At 39.1% G+C, this 20314-nt stretch overlaps 1 protein-coding gene across 1 annotated transcript in view; it reads left to right on the forward strand.

Moving 5' to 3' along the window:
- LOC131850072 (uncharacterized) overlaps window positions 1–20314 on the forward strand; it is a 52769-nt gene that overhangs the window by 12993 nt on the left and 19462 nt on the right. Inside the window, exons 16-42 of the mRNA XM_059200223.1 lie at window positions 528–637; window positions 1090–1416; window positions 2225–2409; window positions 3757–3942; window positions 5285–5420; window positions 5693–5872; window positions 6121–6391; window positions 6844–7136; window positions 7288–7464; window positions 7949–8143; window positions 8611–8796; window positions 9151–9320; window positions 9823–10037; window positions 10768–10936; window positions 12070–12295; window positions 13019–13123; window positions 13578–13689; window positions 14376–14522; window positions 14717–14835; window positions 15357–15554; window positions 15991–16170; window positions 16499–16597; window positions 16815–16967; window positions 17638–17844; window positions 18492–18650; window positions 18946–19181; window positions 20103–20214. Of these exons, the coding sequence (XP_059056206.1) occupies window positions 528–637; window positions 1090–1416; window positions 2225–2409; window positions 3757–3942; window positions 5285–5420; window positions 5693–5872; window positions 6121–6391; window positions 6844–7136; window positions 7288–7464; window positions 7949–8143; window positions 8611–8796; window positions 9151–9320; window positions 9823–10037; window positions 10768–10936; window positions 12070–12295; window positions 13019–13123; window positions 13578–13689; window positions 14376–14522; window positions 14717–14835; window positions 15357–15554; window positions 15991–16170; window positions 16499–16597; window positions 16815–16967; window positions 17638–17844; window positions 18492–18650; window positions 18946–19181; window positions 20103–20214 (4853 nt within the window). The remainder of the gene's footprint in view (window positions 1–527; window positions 638–1089; window positions 1417–2224; window positions 2410–3756; window positions 3943–5284; window positions 5421–5692; window positions 5873–6120; window positions 6392–6843; window positions 7137–7287; window positions 7465–7948; window positions 8144–8610; window positions 8797–9150; window positions 9321–9822; window positions 10038–10767; window positions 10937–12069; window positions 12296–13018; window positions 13124–13577; window positions 13690–14375; window positions 14523–14716; window positions 14836–15356; window positions 15555–15990; window positions 16171–16498; window positions 16598–16814; window positions 16968–17637; window positions 17845–18491; window positions 18651–18945; window positions 19182–20102; window positions 20215–20314) is intronic.

Here is a 20314-nt window from a genome sequence, read left to right on the forward strand (position 1 = left end):
TTGTTATTGGACTACGTCATTTGTATTATTATTTATATTAAATATCGAAAAACAAGATGAAAATGAATTTTATTTATGTTATTACAACACATTTTTGTATTTAAATGTTTTCTTTTCTATTCTTCCATACAAATTTAGTCAAAAGTTGGTTAATTTATAATAATTGTGCTTGTTTGGCTTAACTTTCATGCATATAATTTCTGTACCGTTATACAATGTGTATAATACAAAATATACACATTGTATAAACGGTATATTTACCATTATAATATTACTTTAGAGCTTACGATGTAATACTATAATAATAATGTTATAATGGTAATTGCCCGTTTATAACTGTTAACTTTTTTCACAGCCATTTAAAATTCTACACAAGTCAACAGTTTAAAACAAAGTCAAATAATGCTGAGTACTACGATCATATAAATATATTCATACCTACTTACTTACATACTACCTACTTACCAGAACTATGATTGTAGTTGTGACCATACTTATTTTCTAACTGTGTATTAATATTTTTCTAGGTGGAAACTACGAAGCGAACGTTATATTCTCACCAGACTCGTATATACCACGATCAGTGTCGCTCAACTTGACTGTTGATATGTTTGGAGAATCTATCAATATATTTGAGGTAATCCTATGCATTTTAAATTATTTATATGTCATTAGAATGACAAACAAACTGATTGACTACTAAGGATAATTGAATTTCATTGGCTACATAAATCAAAAGCTCCTCTGATATGAAATGAGAGGACTAAGATACATGCCTCTGTGTTCTGTAGTACATTCTACTAATAGCAATAGCTTGCAAATACAAAAACGTATCTTATAAAATATAATAGTTTACTACTACTACTACCCGATTTATAGATCTTGAAGATAAGTTAGACTATCGGGGTCAATTTGACCAGGAAATTATCGCTATCAATTTTAGGGAGGATATCGTGGAGATTTACCTGATTGGAAACATTACTAGCATAGGGATTGGGAGCCGTTATTACTAACACTCTCCTCTTAATAGCTAAACTAAGGCCAATTGCTGGTATAATTTTAACCATAGGTTGTTTTTAATCATTACAGCTTAAAGCTCGTGGCGAAGGGTTTGAAACATATTTTGAACAATTCTTTGGCGACAACGGACCTTTGGGCAAGAGTAAAATAAATGAGTACATAAACAAATTGAGATTTTTCCGATCTGTAAACGATGCTGATGAGGTCCGAGGGAAAATCGACGATCTCGGATATAAAAATGAGGCGCTTAAACACCGATTTCCCACGGCAGAGTTGGGGATTAAAGTATTCGGGAACGAGATATCGTTTTGGAGTGCGGAAGGCGATGAGGAAATAAGGAAGTCGGTAGAAAGATTGAACCCTAAGTTAAGAATTTTGGAAATTTTATCGGGAAAGGTATTAGGTTGTTTTTATATTAATCTATTTATTCTTGTTATTCAAAATTTAATTTCGTAACTCTGGTCGCGTTTGCTCTGGTGTTCCTATTACCTGGCAGTTCGACGAACTACACAAGCAGGAACTACTATCTCCAGGTCTTCTGGTTGTTTTTCCAGTAATCAGAATATGCACACATTTAACCAAAGTTCATGTACATTAAAAAAGTAATTTCGGAAAGGATCTCCGTAATACATTGTGAAGGAAGATTTTTAACTTAATATATATAAATTTCGTCACTTTGTTTGTACGCGATGAATCCTAAACTTCTGAATTGGAACGATTTTGATTAAAATTTATATGTATACTCGATCTGAGGTCTTAGATTAGGTTGTTATCAATTTTTTACAGTTTTAAGTGACAAGAGTAATCAACCCTAAAAATTTTTCGCCTTATATTTTTATGATACGGCATTAAAAATGCATACAACCCTAATTTATTGCCTATCATCTACCCTTATTTTTTAATAGCGATATTAATTTATATGGCAAAAAAACTTTAGCTGGGCTAGTGTTGTTATAAATACACTGTTCGAGCGCTATCGAACATGAGCTATTGACAGCCGCTAGGCCGGGACACCTTTCACTTTGGCTTGCGCCTACGACGTCACCGCACGCGTACCTTATTAATTAGATAATGTTCCTTATAATATTATAACTCCTCGTATTAAATATAATAATTTACAGTCCACTACTCATTTTATTTACGAGTCATCAACATATACAATGTAAATTATATAATGCAATTCACACAAAACATCTTTCCCCAGGAAATATCATACAACAAAGCATCACTATTCTTGGACACTACATTCTCCGTGCCGACGGGGTGTGGGCTACCTCTAGAGTTGAACCTCATGGGCACTAGCTACGTGAATACAAAGTTATCAGGCACAGTTTCGGACAAGTTCAAAGAGACGGAAAACTTGGATTTTGAAGGCAAAATTCGACCAAGGTAAATATAAAACACAGTCTAGGTTCACTCCTCCAAAGCAGTGGCGCATTAGACTGAACCATAAAGCACAGAATTAACTCAGGATTGTTGAAGTGGCGGCATGTTACGGCAAACGACTTGAGTGTTTCCCTAAAGCTTAAAGTAAAAATTTACAAGACCATGATCCGGCCAGCTGTCTTGTATGGATCAAAGTGCTGGCCCGTAAAGGCGATGAATGAAAGACGACTGCATGCTACTGAAATGCTGATGAAATGATGAGATGAAATATTGAGATGTGTGGTGTGAGGTGTGAGGGAGGTATCGCCGGTGTCGGAGAGGTTGAAGAGTAATCGTCTGTCATGTTATGGGCATGTAATGCGTAGGAATGTAGATAATATTTTAAGGAAGGTGTTACATATTAATGTGTATGGATGGTTCATGAAGTGCAGATGAAGGCCGGAAAAGAGATGGATGTTCTGTGTGAAAGATGATATGTTAAGAAAGGTAGTAAATAACGCGATGACTGCGAACAGGGATGAAAGAGAAAAAAATATTACGCCGACCCCAAATAAATGGGATAAGCAAGAAGCAGATGATGATGATATATATACAACATGGTTATAGATTTTTTTATTTAATCGGAATGGCAATTAAGGTGATTATCAGCGTAACCATCGTTTACATACATGGACTACACTACGTGCTGTAATCAGGTTATTAAGTGATACTCGCGATATCACACATGCCAACTCATGATACGTTAGTCCTATGCAATGCTAATCGATTCCCTATGGAATGGACTAAGATATTATGTCTCTTAACCTGTAATTTCACTGCCTAATCTGCACTCTACAACTGAATCACAGCTCACAAAGCAAGTTGCTTGGCGGTTGAAATAAGTGAGACTGATGCACCACGCAGATGACTTATTTTTGTACCGTCTGCTGCTATATAATCTCCATCTAATGGTAAACGATTACCGATCACTTACTACAGTCTACCTCTGGTATGAATCTATCTTGATTATTCAAGAAGGTGGTGTATATTTTGCATTTCGATTGCGCGTTAGTAATATCGTAGGAGTGAAGCGACGTTTATATAACTGCAATTTGAAGTATGTTTAAGTTAGGGGTGTGAAGTCACTCTAATAGTTGTTCCAGATCTTTTACGCTTTCCGTCGCCGACAACGGTGCGGCTCATTAACAAATAGTAAGGTGGATTCACTTATACTTTTGCTACAACGAAAAAGTCTAAAGCTCCGAACGACGAGCAAGGTAGATTCGTACTGTATTGCGAGAGCACTAGGGTTCATTTTTGAAGTGTCTCGTGAGGTAGAGTCGCACTAAGTTTCCATGACCGCATTTGTAGCGTGGCCGTGAACGTGGCGGCGACGATGGCGGTGCGCGCGGACACGCTCGCGGGCAGCGGCGTGCGCGTCAACGCGCGGCTCTACACCGCCACCAGCGTGGAGGCGCGCCTGGCGCTGCGGGGACGCGCGCGGCTGCGGCTCGACCTCTCCCTGCCCGCCGACAAGCAGGAGATATTCGCCGCCAAGTGAGTCTCACACTACACGCACATCTCTACATCTCTACACCGCCACCAGCGTGGAGGCGCGCCTGGCGCTGCGGGGACGCGCGCGGCTGCGGCTCGACCTCTCCCTGCCCGCCGACAAGCAGGAGATATTCGCCGCCAAGTGAGTCTCACACTACACGCACATCTCTACATCTCTACACCGCCACCAGCGTGGAGGCGCGCCTGGCGCTGCGGGGACGCGCGCGGCTGCGGCTCGACCTCTCCCTGCCCGCCGACAAGCAGGAGATATTCGCCGCCAAGTGAGTCTCACACTACACGCACATCTCTACATCTCTACACCGCCACCAGCGTGGAGGCGCGCCTGGCGCTGCGGGGACGCGCGCGGCTGCGGCTCGACCTCTCCCTGCCCGCCGACAAGCAGGAGATATTCGCCGCCAAGTGAGTCTCACACTACACGCACATCTCTACATCTCTACACCGCCACCAGCGTGGAGGCGCGCCTGGCGCTGCGGGGACGCGCGCGGCTGCGGCTCGACCTCTCCCTGCCCGCCGACAAGCAGGAGATATTCGCCGCCAAGTGAGTCTCACACTACACGCACATCTCTACATCTCTACACCGCCACCAGCGTGGAGGCGCGCCTGGCGCTGCGGGGACGCGCGCGGCTGCGGCTCGACCTCTCCCTGCCCGCCGACAAGCAGGAGATATTCGCCGCCAAGTGAGTCTCACACTACACGCACATCTCTACATCTCTACACCGCCACCAGCGTGGAGGCGCGCCTGGCGCTGCGGGGACGCGCGCGGCTGCGGCTCGACCTCTCCCTGCCCGCCGACAAGCAGGAGATATTCGCCGCCAAGTGAGTCTCACACTACACGCACATCTCTACATCTCTACACCGCCACCAGCGTGGAGGCGCGCCTGGCGCTGCGGGGACGCGCGCGGCTGCGGCTCGACCTCTCCCTGCCCGCCGACAAGCAGGAGATATTCGCCGCCAAGTGAGTCTCACACTACACGCACATCTCTACATCTCTACACCGCCACCAGCGTGGAGGCGCGCCTGGCGCTGCGGGGACGCGCGCGGCTGCGGCTCGACCTCTCCCTGCCCGCCGACAAGCAGGAGATATTCGCCGCCAAGTGAGTCTCACACTACACGCACATCTCTACATCTCTACACCGCCACCAGCGTGGAGGCGCGCCTGGCGCTGCGGGGACGCGCGCGGCTGCGGCTCGACCTCTCCCTGCCCGCCGACAAGCAGGAGATATTCGCCGCCAAGTGAGTCTCACACTACACGCACATCTCTACACCTCTACATCTCTACACCGCCAGCTTCAGTAATAATATCTCAAAATTATGTATTTTTCAGGTCTGAATTAATAATTTTGCACGGCGACAAGGAGCTGCAACAACAAGGCTTGAATCAAAATCGCATTGAACAAAACACATGCAGTTGGGGCACGTTCGACAATGCAATAGGAATTAAACTATGCGCTGCTTATCAGGTGTGGCATAATGTATTTAATTAATTTAAAATATGGACTTGTGAAATATGATATAGTAAAAAAGGGATTAAATAGCGAGATGACTGCGAACAGCGATGAATGGAAGAGAAAAACGCCGATCCTTAAAAATGACGTGAGGCAGAAACAGATAATGATGATTCCATTACGTTATTCTTTGCTATTTCTTGAATAAAAGTTTAGTGAAACTCCATAACTGTGTCGAGCTTGTACAATATATTGTAATTTTAAAATATATTATTGTATTTAACCAGTTCCCCAACATGACGAATCTTTACAACGCGCCGTACTTCCTAATGAGCGGTCCAGCCAAGTATATTCTGTCGCTAGAGAAAGCTGATCCGTCGGCGAAGACTTACACGCTCCAGTACCATTGGGACAAAAACGAGACCTTCAACGTCATTGGATTCTCGTTCGATACACCTAACAGTGAGGTAGGTATATCAATATTCATAGTATATATTACGTCATTTCCGTAGCCTATAAAATTAACGAAACCTCATATATAATTTAGCAGTTTATTCGTGTTATTTAATAACTAAATTAATAAACAATTTTTTGTTTATATACTGAACGAAGATTTAGCCAGAAAAATATATCTTATGGGTGTAGGTCTTGACATCTCTTTCAAGTCACTTGTCAGGGACGGAATGTAAAATAATAATATTTACACTGCTTGTAGGAAAAACGTATGTTCGACGCTTTGCTAACCCTCTCTAACACATCAAGCAGTGCTGTCGTCACTCTTCAATCTGCTAAAAGCACGCTCAAAGCGAAGGCATTATATCGTAATTTAGAGCAAGACAAATCTTTTGAAGCCAGCTTGGATGTTGATGGTCGGAAGCAGTTCGACACGGTTATGTCGTTGAAGAAACAGGATATAAACCACGGATATGTTTGGTTGCCGCGCGCCTACTGGATCGTCGATAATGAAAGGGTCGCAGAATTGACTGGTAAGTGTGTTTTATATATTACGTACTAGCGTTGATTGTGATTTCATTCTGTTTAATAAAAAAAAATACTTGACTATATAAATGGGACAAACATATGATGTGGTTGCCCAAATCTGTTTTATCATGTGACCAAAAGTTGGTAACAATTCTAACAACTTTTAATATAAGGTAAAGGTTATATACATGTACTAAATATATCAGAGTGACTACCTCACTCATACTTGTTTCTGTCCTTAGTATCTTGCTGTACAACAAAGCTGTTGTTTATTTTCAGTTGTCGATTAAGATATGACACTAAAATTATAGAGTATGATACCGTAGACCTCCGGAGTAGCAAAGAATGTAGTATTCCTCTCTTTACGGCATGACACGATGACGTGATTTCTGGGATCCTGTTCATCAGGCATTCGCATTTTGTAATTGCACTCGCTATAAAATAATGTTAATTGCAGGTTATTTCAAATTCAAGTCCAAAGGAGGAGTAACACAATGCGATATAGTGGCAGATTTCCAAACCAGACAGCTAGCTAGCCATATGGCCGGTTACTATACTTTGAACGGCCCTACACATGGGACCAAATTACAACTCGACTATCAGTTTTATAAGAATCCTAAACAAACTATAAAGGTAGAGGGAGTTTATAGTGAAAGAACGATGGGGTATAGACACGACCTCTACGGCGAATTGTCTATGGAGTTTACGGCCTATCCCGTATATGATTTCTATGCAGTGCTAAAGAATATGGTAAGTCTAATATGATCTGAAATTTGTATACTGATTTATTTAAATCGCCTTAAATCACATGTATTATAATTTTCTTTCTATCAAATTTTTCTACAAAATGGCGGTGTTTATTTAAATGAAAGCCGATGTTGATTTTAATGTATATTTCTAGAAAACTCCAAGCCACATAGATATTGGTTTGAACATAAGTGCATCGAAACAGCAAGCGCTTGAACCAGCCTTCGCTTTTAGTTTTGTACGGTTCGACAAGATTAATGGCCTCAAATTGGACACGCAGCTAACGGTGAAGAGACCTAAGTTGATCGACATGAAGTTCCAATATGAAGAGGTAAGCTATGTAAATAGTAGTTTAAAAATGAGGATAAGGTTTAAGGTAATGTTAATTAGCGCTAACAAAAAGTCAGTATCAGTCAGGCGAGCTTTTCGCAGCTAACAACATCTCCTGTGAATTCTATATAAACCAAGCCCCATTTTTGGAATTTTTTCGAAGAAATTATAAATATGTATTGTTACATATAATTTCAACAGTATATAAAGCTATTCAAGATTTGAAATCCATCGTTTCTTATATAAAACATTGTCATAGACGGCTGTATAGATTAATTGTCGTCAACCAACCGTCCGGCATAAAAGGAGCCCTACAAATATAAGAAATTTTTAACAAAAACTATTTCCTCAAAATGAATTCCTTTAATGTGTATCATCAGCGAATATAAACAATAATGTAGAAAAAAGTGTAACAAGCTTACACTAATTTCCATGTAATATCTTCTTCATAACTGCAGTATAAGTTACATATTATATACACACAGGCGGGCGCGAAATACTCAGTTCTGTGCGTGCTGAACTTCAACCCGAAGTCACGTGAGATCATAGTGTCAGGCGAGGCGTACTACCCGCCTGGTACTCAGCTGTATCTAGACGCACAGCTGAACGTCACACTGCCCACGCTCCACCCCTGCACCATCCACGCCAAGGTCCACGAGAAGCAGGCCAACGAATTCCAGGCAAGTCCATTATACAATACATATATTTTATTTATTCGTCGACGGATAAGTTGTCATCCATGTCATGTCTGTTATTATATATATACAACATTTCATCCCCTTTCCAAATTGTTTTTTAAGATAATAGCTAGCTTAGTGATATCTATCCTCCAGTCAAATTTCATTAAACAATAATTCAATAGTTCTTTCTTGGAATCCAAAAAATGACATATTGACTGACTTTCAAGCTATTTGTTCTTACTAGACGTACATAATTATTAATAATAGAATAATTTGTTAATAATAGAAAACTAAACTTAAACTATATTTAATTGAAAAAAAAAGACAAATTATTCTACCACATTTAGAATATATACTTATGTAACACTCTTAGAATTCTGTCAATTTTGAAGTCAATAACAACAATACCTTAACTTGTGCATGTTCTGAATATCCGGCCTCTAATTTTACGTTTTTGTGCGGTGCAGGTGAACGCGTTAGGCGTATGGTTTACGGGCACAGACTTCAACGTCGACGCGCTGTATCAAGACCAGTCCAAAACAAACATGGCTTCCCATCGGCTGAAGATGCTCCTCACCAGCTCGCAGTTCAAAGACATTGCGGCTGATGCTCGATTCACTCAAGATAACCGACAAGTCACTTTCATATTAGAGGTAGGTATCATATTTATAGACTATATACATTATTTATTATGCCTTTTCTTTACTGTGTGTTACAAATAAAGTATATTCTATCTATCTATCTATTAATATACAGCAATCATAGATTCGTATTGTATTTATTGATTAACAGTCAACAATAAAAAAATCACAAATTTGATAAAATAATAGCAGATTGTGCCCTTATAAAATATAACTTCAATATTTCCGTTTATAACGCACGCGTGTTTTATAAGGTGCTCTAAAACCGGTGAAATTTGATGTATTTCACAAGCAAGTGTGTTGAAAAATATATTTTGATTTGATTAATATTTTAAAACTATAAATAACCTCTGTCTATGTATACAGGGGGAATATAACGCAGATTTGTACCGTTCACTAGTGCGGTACGTTTTGCTATCGGAGCATAACATCACGACATACGCAGAGGTGGACGTCAGCGGGAAAGTGTACAGTCTCAATCTTAACGCCGACCTCAACAACAATACCAATCTTAACATGGACGTACATATTGATCAGTGAGTATGACTTCTACTGCTGTAGGAAGAGTCTATGAAATGTTTTATATCGATTGTTTAAATTATCCATAAATCTGAACTTATTTTGATCATGTTATTTTGAGTCTCATATTGATTTTGTCAACATTGAAATCGTAATATATCTTGATTTATTTACTATTAATAAAAGCAATAAACTTATGAATCGTTGTTTAATGGCAGCCATTAGTAAACTGGGTACTGCAACGCACAGTCAGTATATTATCTGCTATCGTGATTGTTACTATATACTCCAATAAATATATATTACGAACATTAATATCGAACATTAATCATTGACTATTTTTAGGATACACATTATATTTATACATAGTTTTGGTCCTTTAAACCAGATTATCAACACTATAACATTACTATTGAAAACCGACTCTATTTATATTTTCATTAAGTCCCTTATGGCATGAAAAACTATTTGTGATCCGTAGCGGCAAATCTATATAATATCGGTTTACATTTTTAACAGACTTCGCGACGTACACGTTTCTTACCAAAGATGGAAGACACCGAAGCAGAAACGTCTAAGCGCTGCATTCAACTGGGATGCGAACCGAGATCCATCGCAAAAAGTTTCCGTGGATGTACAGCTCGACAACAAAGGCACCTGGCACCACGGCGGCCAGTTTACATTTTACTACCCCAGCAGAGTTGTCAATGGCGAATTCGAATTCCTATTAAAAGGTAAGAAAAATAAGATTTATAATTATATACGTAAGGATATGTTTGATACCCGTTAATAAAAAGTGGTCAAGCTCATTTACATACCTGTGCTTATTTTTTTTTCTACGTGAGTTGTGCCGTGGACATTGGCTATGATGGACTGTATGCTTGTTTACCAATGTCGTAGTATAAAAAAAATATGAAGTATGATGGCTACGTTACGCCTACCTAAGCGTAACGTGTAACGTAGTCATCCCCTCTAAAAAAAATATCAATTAAAACTTTTACCGTAACAAATCGCGCTGAAGTATAAAATCTATTGATGAAAAATTAAACATAACAGAAAAGAAACACATAAGATAAAAAAAGGAATACGTGCGGGGACACATAGTAGAAGTGAAATTTCAACGGACAATGCGATATATCGTTTACCCCTTCAACTATCTATATAGAAATTACACTTCTAAAAAAAGAGTGGCATTGTGAGGTAATTTTAACGAATGATAATGGTATATGATTCACCGGCCTGCGCAAAGGTTTAAGCTGACGGGGCACCAGTGAAGGATGATAGGATGAGCACGAGGTCAGGTCAGTTAGCCCATAGTGGTAAATTCACCAGGAATTTATCACGACGGTTTCCAGGGGGAACCGCGTGGGGATCATCCTGACACGGTACATCGCTAGCGATGGGCATCAGTCCACATCGGTGACGATTCGCTTCGGGCCGGTATTGTGAGGTTGTGGCCCGCAGACTGGGAGTGCGCGTGGAGTGCGAGCGTGGGGTGGGGCGGCGGCGCGCGGGCGGCGTGGAGGCTGCGCGCGTACTCGGAGGCGCGGGACGGCGGGCCCACCGTGTACGCCCTCCTCTCGCACCTCGACACGCCGCTCCCCGGCTGGAAGGACACCGGCTTCAACCTCATGTCAGTACCGCACGCGACACTCCTATCTATGCCCGCGTTCGCTTCTCGTCCGCTGCTGTGAAGGCCTACCTCGGCCGACAGCGTTAGAGTAGTTCGAAAAATCGCCGCTCGTGCACGTGGACCGAGAGAACACTCAAGACGGAACACTACGTACCTACGATATGAGTGAAGCCAATTGTTTCAAAATTTGTCAGGGAAGTGTTGCCACTTTTTGATTTTATTAATTGGATTTAAAAATCTAAAATATTTAATTGAATTAATGTTTTTATTCTTCATATTTTTAATGAATTAATATTTATTTTTAGCGATATGAGGTAATTTCAAAAACTTTACTCTGGCAACACGTTTGTATTAAAAATACATGATTGTATATTGCTTGTGAATATGAGCATGAATCTGGTCGCTAATATCTGCTAAACGGGTATTTATTTGTTTTGAGCATGGTTTGGCGGCTTCACTTTTATTGTACGTAGTGGGCCTACTTGAGTTTTATCTTGCTCTATGAATATTTTAAGTCTTTTCAACGTACATTTAGACCATAGTTTCACCATTGTGTATGCCTATAAAACATGCTTTGAAATTCTACATTATTCATTTAATGAGATGTTAGTTTGAAACACATTTTTAAATTACTTGAAGCTATGTTTATCTTATACCTTAAAAGACGTTTTTACCACTGGTATTCTATATTACGACTAAATAGAACTGCCGATTAGGAAGTTCTCTTTTACACTGCCGTATCTTATATCCTTATCCTATCTTATATCCTTTATGCCGTATCTGATACACGAAAATAATAGGGATCCCACTTCGATATTAGTGTATCAGAGAGAAAACAGCCAGTATAGTTTGACTTTTTAAACCGAAACACACATGTCGCGGCAAAATGTATAAAACTTGATACATGTGGGTTAGCTTTGTACAGTTAAACATATCTAGGCTGTTTGTACTGATTTCTACACATTTTGGTAATATTCATTGGGTTGGGTGAAGAACCAAAAATGCATAATCTGATTGTTGGTTCTATAAATCATGATACTGGGCAAGCATGTTGATGACAGGGCAATTTTTCACAAGGGAACATTTTTTGTTGCGTTTCAAAATCACATTGAAACATCTTCATATTAATGTAGGTGGCGCTACCAAGATAACTTACAAGCAATAAATGGAAGTATGAATTGGCAAGAAGACTATCTCGCGTTTAGTCTACTCGCCGACTACTTGTTCAAGTCGAACGAATTCTACGGCGAAATAAATGCAATCGTGAATTCGACTATACCGACTTTGCCGCGAGCCGCCGCCATAGCGAGACATCGAGTTGTATGGAAAAAGAGTGCAGATACCCTTCTCAGTTTTCAAGTAAGTTAATTTGACTTTTTTCACAAATGAATTGTACTTTATATCACTTTATTATCTTCTGCACATTCTAAAAACCACAAATGCAATATTAGTATTTGACTTTACTTAAATAATAATACATTAAAAAGCCGGCTATATGCTCGCGTTCTGTCACATTAAATTCTAATATACTGAGCGAAATATGGGTATGTCTTGGGTTGCGTTCACCAAGATATCTACGCTTGAGAATCGCTCTCGGATTCATGAAGAGATACCATTTATTATTATTAAATAAAAGAAAATGTCAAGTGAGGTGAAAGTCTTTCTAGGAGAAATCTAAAGATACTAGAGGATTCAGTAGACCTAACATAGTATGTAGTATATAAATATACTTTATTATTACATATTAAAAAAGTCTTTGGCACCTCAGTCTTATTTATTTTAGATACCAAGCTGATTACTTGGTAGAGAGTGTTTTGGGTGCAGATTAAAAAATGATATAACAGGCTAACAGGCATGACAGTTCTCTAAAATGGCAACATATGTTCCGTGATACCACACGGGTGAAACAACGTAATATATGATATCCATAGTACTATCTATTCATGTATATTGGCGATTGTTACCGCTTACCATCGGCGGTTAGTTTCTATTCTATTCAAATTATTAAAAAAAAAAAATTGAACACAGATGTTCCCTGTAAATTGACTATTAATTGTTGACTATTCCCTGTAATTGTTACAGTATAATGAGGAAGGTCTGCTTATGATAAATTCATCATGGCTACTGAATAGGGCTAATACACAAACTAATATCACAGGCAGAGTTACATTACTGACCCCATTCACGGTAAGTAAATGAATATTATTTAAAAAAAAAATATTAAATTTTTATTGAGACAACTAAGCCAGCCAGCCAGCATGAAACTCTCGTCTCAATTTCAACTAGAAATATGAATACCGTAAAGTTTTCTTTAAGCTTATATAAATTATATTCTTATTTATTCATTTTGAAGTAATACGTATAATATAAAGAATAAACTTATATATTGCATATAAAACCCACTATTGTGCAGTATTTACAATTATGTTCGTTTTAATTAATTTTTGAGAATAACAAGAATTTTCTTTTTCTTTATTCTTCTGTAAACATACAATACCTACTGTTGATTTAAATGCAGACCTTATAGTAACAAGATATAGTAGAGTAGTAATATGCTTGTCATCATAAAATTCTTATGCATTTTAATGTCTCGAGCAAAATATTTTATTTAAGTTTATTTTTCTAATTAAATTATTTTCAGGGCTACACCAAAGGATATCTCATGACAGAGTTCCTATTAGGCAACAAACGAGATATAAAAGGCATCACATATTTAGATTTAGAAGAAAAAGTGCTCAAAATTTATGTTGATGGTATGTATTTGGACGATTACATAAAACCTCCAATTATGGATATGGATGGAGCTATTGTAAAAAAATGAAAATATTAAACTGATTGTTATTTTATTTTGTTTCTTACTTTGTTGTATATAGGTGAGTTAGCCTATTATTAGACATGTATCGCAAAAAGGTCTCTTTACTTATGCTGAAGGAACACAAACATAATAGTATGTATGCATACTGGTCAGTTCATGTGAGCGCTAAGGTGAATCTTAACTGCTGTTCTTTATAATAGATCATAATGAAAATATAAACAGATTTAGATATCTGCATTCATAGTTAGATTATTAGGGGGTAAACAGCAACGCACTATTTACATCGTCATAATCTGTAGTTACAAATGCAATTACTCCATAAGTGACTATTAGAATTTCAAATAAATTATCTGCAAGCAATATATCGTATATATCCTGCATTGCAAGAAGATTATTAATATAAAGTACAAATAAAAGGTACCAAGATTAGACCCTTGAAATACACCTCATACAAGAGAATATCCTCGTCGTTTCTTTTCAGGTTTCGTTTTCTATCTAATAAATAAAATCACTGAGTGATCGATGCAACTTGGCAAATTTTTATTCAGCTCTTTTTAGAAGTCAGTTGGAAAGAACTTACAATCTTACTTATTGTATCCTTGTATTCTCCCCTTCTTCCCGCAGGACGCATGCGCCGCATCACCAACTGCATGCTGGTGGTGAACGTGACGAGTCCCGTTACTGATGTGTCGCAGATGACGGCAAGGATCGGGTTCGTAGAAGCCGACCGCCATCTTGTGGCAATGGTAGTCACACCCAACTCTACTACTGGTATGTATTGAATCTATAAGAGTAATACCAGTAGATATATACAAAAAACATACTGTTTTGTTCCATATAATCATTCAGTTACCATGTCAAATTTACAGTTACTGCACTATGTTTTTCTTTATGCCAAATATACAATTCGTATGGAAGTTTTGGATTATGTTTCTTTTAAATTAAGTAATGATTCATGTCATCAGGTTTTGAAACTCTTTTGAAGTTGAACACGTTGCAAGACTTCCACATCTTCGGACATGTAGCGCTCCCTATACAGTACCTCAACCGAGCCATTGTAACAGCCAAACGAGGTCCTGACGAGGTACGTACTAATTACACACATAATGTTCAATGTATCTATGGTATCGATGAGATGAATGCTTTGTTTTCTTCAATGTGTGTTCTGTGCAGTAATATGCTTTAGTCTCATTATATAGAAAACTTGTAATTTCTTGAAAATACTCACATACGCTACCCGCTCATCAACACAAGAACAAGACAAGAAAAGTAAGTTAATGTAAAAATAAAACTCTGTACCTAACCGTTTGACGGCCTTCGTAATAATAGAACCCTATTCTTACGAAGAAAAACCCAGCCTTGTAATGATACTTAATACACTATTTTAATATAGTTAAGAAAGTAATATATAATTGAAATTGTTCTTTATTGTGACTTTGTGAAGCAATAAGTAAGAAGCAGTTCTTTTTAATTAAAAAAAAACATTTCCTTAATTTGACTAAATTACCAGTAGCACTTACTGGTAATTTAGCCATGAGGATCTAATGAATAAGTATTATAAAATGTTAATATAGTATGTAAACGTGTTCCTAATATTTCCCACAGCTCGACTTTAGAGTGGGCTGGGACAAAATGGACTTTGGCTTCACAGGCATATGGCAGTACCATTCACCTATTAACTTTGTTTATGTATACAAATTATATTCACCACTGGAAGGCTTTGAAGAAAATGGTCTAGTACTTAAGAATGTATATGGAAATGGTTTAGATACTGAACTGTCGTTGCGACTGTCTAAACATAAGGTAGGTAACAGGAAAAAAATATTTAAGATTTTGTTACATAATTACAAAGATTATCTTCTCAAAATTAGCGTGTTAATACACACCAATTTTCTCTTACTAACTAATTTAAGAGTCTCTTTCGACAACAAATCGATTCGGAATTGGAATCGCGTAAAAATACAAAGTTCCTTTAACAAAATCAGAATTCACCTATAAAGGAATTTTTAATTAAAAAAAAAACGTATGTAACTCATAAACAGCTGATAAGTTTGGGAGGAGCTTCTCTGAAACCGCACTGTCCGGGACCACTTGAGTTCCAGCGTGTGAGGATGAATCACCGCTCGCCATTGACAGGGAATCAATGACGAGCGGTGCGATGTCAAAAAGAAGCCTTGTGCATCATATTTTATTCAGGGTTAAAAAACAAATATTTAATAATTATCATATGATTTTACAGTTCGGCATTGCGATACTACTAGTCGATAAAGGCAAGGGTGTAATAGAAGTGGTTCAGGATAAGTTCAAAAATGGCATGAAGAACACCGACACGCTGCTGGAGGACTTTGATACGACTGCCAGAGTTACCGTCGACACTATATACTACCCTACCGTTACATTCCACGCACATCTCATGAAGGTAAGAATTTCTAGAATGATCCGTTAGAATGACTAATCATAATAGTAGTAACCTGAGACAATTTACACAATGCTATCTAGTCTCGAGCTAAGCAGAGCTTGTTTTAGTGGTACTGACAACGGATTTTTTTTTTAAATACATAATATACATAAGAAACACACAGACCAATACAATCAAACTTATGATTACAAATATCTACAAGCAATGCGAGGAATTAAACCCGCGACCATGTGAAGTAAGATGGTGGTAATTTCAGAGGATGAATATGAGGAAAATGAAAATTATATTATGTACTATTTATTTTGAACGACTTGTTAATTTTTTTTAGTTTGTGGGCCCCGATGAAGAAGATATAATGAAGGCGAACGCTACTCTGTATTTGCCTGAAGGACAAGCTATAGTTCTTACTGACGAGTTCGTCCTAGAAGTAAGTATAAACATATCACAATCTTCCCACTAAGGTCACAGATTATAATTAAAAAAAAAACTAACTGCGAAAACGATGAGGTATTCCATTCTACTGCCTAAAAACTGAAAAGGTATATTTATGCAGAAATATTAAACGACAAGGATCTTTACCATTCCTATCTTACGTTATTTAGTAAAAAATAAATTGGACATTACATTTGTTTAAACATCAACAGACATTTACGGTAATGAGGAACACGCTGCACTTAGAGACGCCGTTCCAAGCGATAAAGGAATTGAAATCGGTATACACTGTCGACATAACTATAGGCGAGAAAATCAACGTCTCCTGTATGGCTCTATTGTACAACGGGACTTATTGGCACGAGGTATGCATACTTTATATTTATATAAGATCCGATTTTTTCTTCAAATGTACATAAAACCTTAACGAATTCTACACCTAAATATATGAAGTGAGATGTATGAAAACTGCCTAAGAATGCGTTCACTTTTGAGATTATCGCACGCATACAGATAGACAGGGAGATTCTGTTCTATAATATGTATAGATGTGTAAAATGTGAAATATCTTTTGATTGTCATATATAAATATAATTCTTACTGGAAATATTAAGCGACATAAAATACTTGTAAAGTAATGTAAATGAAACGTAACTTTATGACTTTTAATTTTACCTGTTTCTTTAGCTTCTTTATTATTATCGTCATGCTATTTATGGTTTATTGAACGTAGGTATGCAGCCACTAATATCCATCAACTCTAGAATACTTACAGAGTCGTCACTCAGCGTTCTTTGAAATATATTATATACAATATATATCACATACAATAATTTGTTGATTATTCAAAAGTGCTTAAATTAAGTTTATTTGAATAAATTTTCTATTCTATTCTATTTTATTCTGTAAGCTACAAAGGACTTTTTGTTTTTCGGAAAATTGTCTTTGTTGACCATCCAATCACGCTTAACTCATTAATTTCTTTTCTACAATACAATTACTTATAATACATTAAATTTCATGTGTATATTCCAGATATCATACAAATTATTTTACGAATACGAGTGTGGTGAGGACGACACCTACCAATCCTACTTGGCCTCAGTTGATATAGTAACGCCTTTGGCCGTACTGCCTGAATTGGACGCTAAAGTATCGGCTCGACTCGAAGATGCACTTTGGAAGATGTCAGCCGATATTGCCATGCCTTCGTTTGTCGTGACCGCTATTGCAAGACTCGAGGTGAGTAATTTATTTACAGAGATTTGACTTTGTTCAAATTCGCCTACATGAGCATATCGGTTTTACTACATTCCGGTTTATATTTGGCAGTAAAATTGCATAAAATCTTATTTCTTCGGTATGGCAATACATGAGACTTACTACGGGCATCATATGATATCGTGCTGGCCTTTATCTTATTTATGAATATGAATGACAGCAATAATAATATCTCTGAACAATTCACACAGCGCCATCTAGTTTCAAGGTAAGCAGAGCTGATATAAATACTTGATACTTTTTTTGTAAGTGTATAATATAGTTAGAGAATATCGAGAACGATACAAACAATTATACCCATGAATACAAATCTTTGTACCTTTTGATTGATTCCTTAATTTCGTGACCATCGGAAGTAAAGCGGTATGCTAAACTGCTAGACTACCGAGGCTGTCAATATATATTATAGTATACTAGCTGTGGCCACGGTTTCACCCGCTTGAAATTTATAGTCTATATGTTATTCTGATATATATGCTATATTACTATAAAGTTTCATCAAAATCCGTTCAGTAGTTTTTGCGTGAAAGAGTAACAAACATCCATATTCACAAACTTTCGCGTTTATATTATTAATTAATAATACTACGTGTATGATTAATGTCTAGTTGGATGATCCTTTCGTGGAGACGTCAGGCAGCTTGAATCTAACTTCTCCATACCTGGACGACTACTTCATCAAGATGGAGTTCCGTAAGGACTTCGGCGAGAGTGAGAACTCTGTCGGTGGCGGTATACATGTGCATCAGGGCGACCAGGATAACTATGTAAGTACTCTAGTAACATTTGTTTCAGCAAATGTTCTTATAAAAACGGTTATTTTTATTTTATACCTACGTAGTAATGGCTACGCTAATGACTTCGTAGTACAGAGCATGTGGACGCAGTGAAATTATGCATTACATGGATATTAACATAGCCATAACATAGCCGTAGTCCCCACTGGCAGCGACCCCTTAGTACATAGCGTGTGCGCGCAGTGGAAATGAACATTATTTTAGTAGCAACGTAGCCATTATTCCCACTGACACGGATCCCGTAGTACATAAGGTGTGCGCGCAGCTGTTCGCGGACGTGTCGTGGCGGCCGCCGCCGGCGCGGACGGTGCGCGTGAAGTCGCGCGGCGCGCTAGCGGGGCTGCTGCCGGCCGCCACGCTGGCCGTCGAGTACGGACACGAGGCCGGACACCGCACGCTGGCGGCAGACTTCGCCGCCGCAGACACCTACTACTCCGTGCGGGCCGACCAGCGGCCCTCCGCCGTCTCGCTCGCACTCACCAGCCCGCACGACGGGTTCAGGTCGGTCTCTCCCTCTACTTACTTCGCCGCCGCAGACGCCTACTACTCCGTGCGGGCCGACCAGCGGCCCTCCGCCGTCTCGCTCGCACTCACCAGCCCGCACGACGGGTTCAGGTCGGTCTCTCCCTCTACTTACTTCGCCGCCGCAGACGCCTACTACTCCGTGCGGGCCGACCAGCGGCCCTCCGCCGTCTCGCTCGCACTCACCAGCCCGCACGACGGGTTCAGGTCGGTCTCTCCCTCTACTTACTTCGCCGCCGCAGACGCCTACTACTCCGTGCGGGCCGACCAGCGGCCCTCCGCCGTCTCGCTCGCACTCACCAGCCCGCACGACGGGTTCAGGTCGGTCTCTCCCTCTACTTACTTCGCCGCCGCAGACACCTACTACTCCGTGCGGACCGACCGGCGGCCCTCTACCGTCTCGCTCGCACTCACTAGCCCGGACGACGGGTTCAGGTCGGTCACTCCCTCTAATTAGATCTCTCACTCGGTGAGACCCGAGCCTTAGACCCGTTACTCGGATACGATCTGCCTTATTTAGACTAATCACTCCAGTAAAACCATGTCCGGCTTAAATTAGTCACTATAAATGTCCCCTAAATGTCCACTAATGACATTTCATTCGCTTACGGCTCGCCTGATGGTAAGTGATAAATATACATGAACACAACGAACGTCACATTATCATTTGACGCCCGAACTATCGCTCTTGCGTTGCCATTCCACTAAACTTTTATGCCTCTTGTCCTTTTGTCAATTTTACTCCCTTATGTCAACATCCTCTTTAACCGAAAACGGAACAAAGCAAACTGCTAGAAGACTAAAGTAGGCGAAAATAAGGTGTAAAGTTCCCTTTGTGGGTACGTAGACTACTTTATACAATATCTGATTATGAACAAGATTTTGGACTTGTATTCACAGGGTTATGAAACTAGTCGGTGAATTCGAGGCAGAAAACATTCGAGGTTCGCTGGTGACTGACGGCACTGAATACGCCATCTCTGGAAACGTAACAAAACGAGATCCTCTGGAAGTGAGTAACATATTCTTTATGTTTATTGCCTTTAATTCTTTACTAAGTATTGTTGTTTCATTTTGCTATCTAATAGTTAATACTGAATGGATTTAAAAGT

The sequence above is a fragment of the Achroia grisella genome, unplaced genomic scaffold (genome assembly GCF_030625045.1).
Source record: "Achroia grisella isolate CSIRO2021 unplaced genomic scaffold, CSIRO_AGI_Agris_v1 utg702, whole genome shotgun sequence".
Taxonomy (NCBI): domain Eukaryota; kingdom Metazoa; phylum Arthropoda; class Insecta; order Lepidoptera; family Pyralidae; genus Achroia; species Achroia grisella.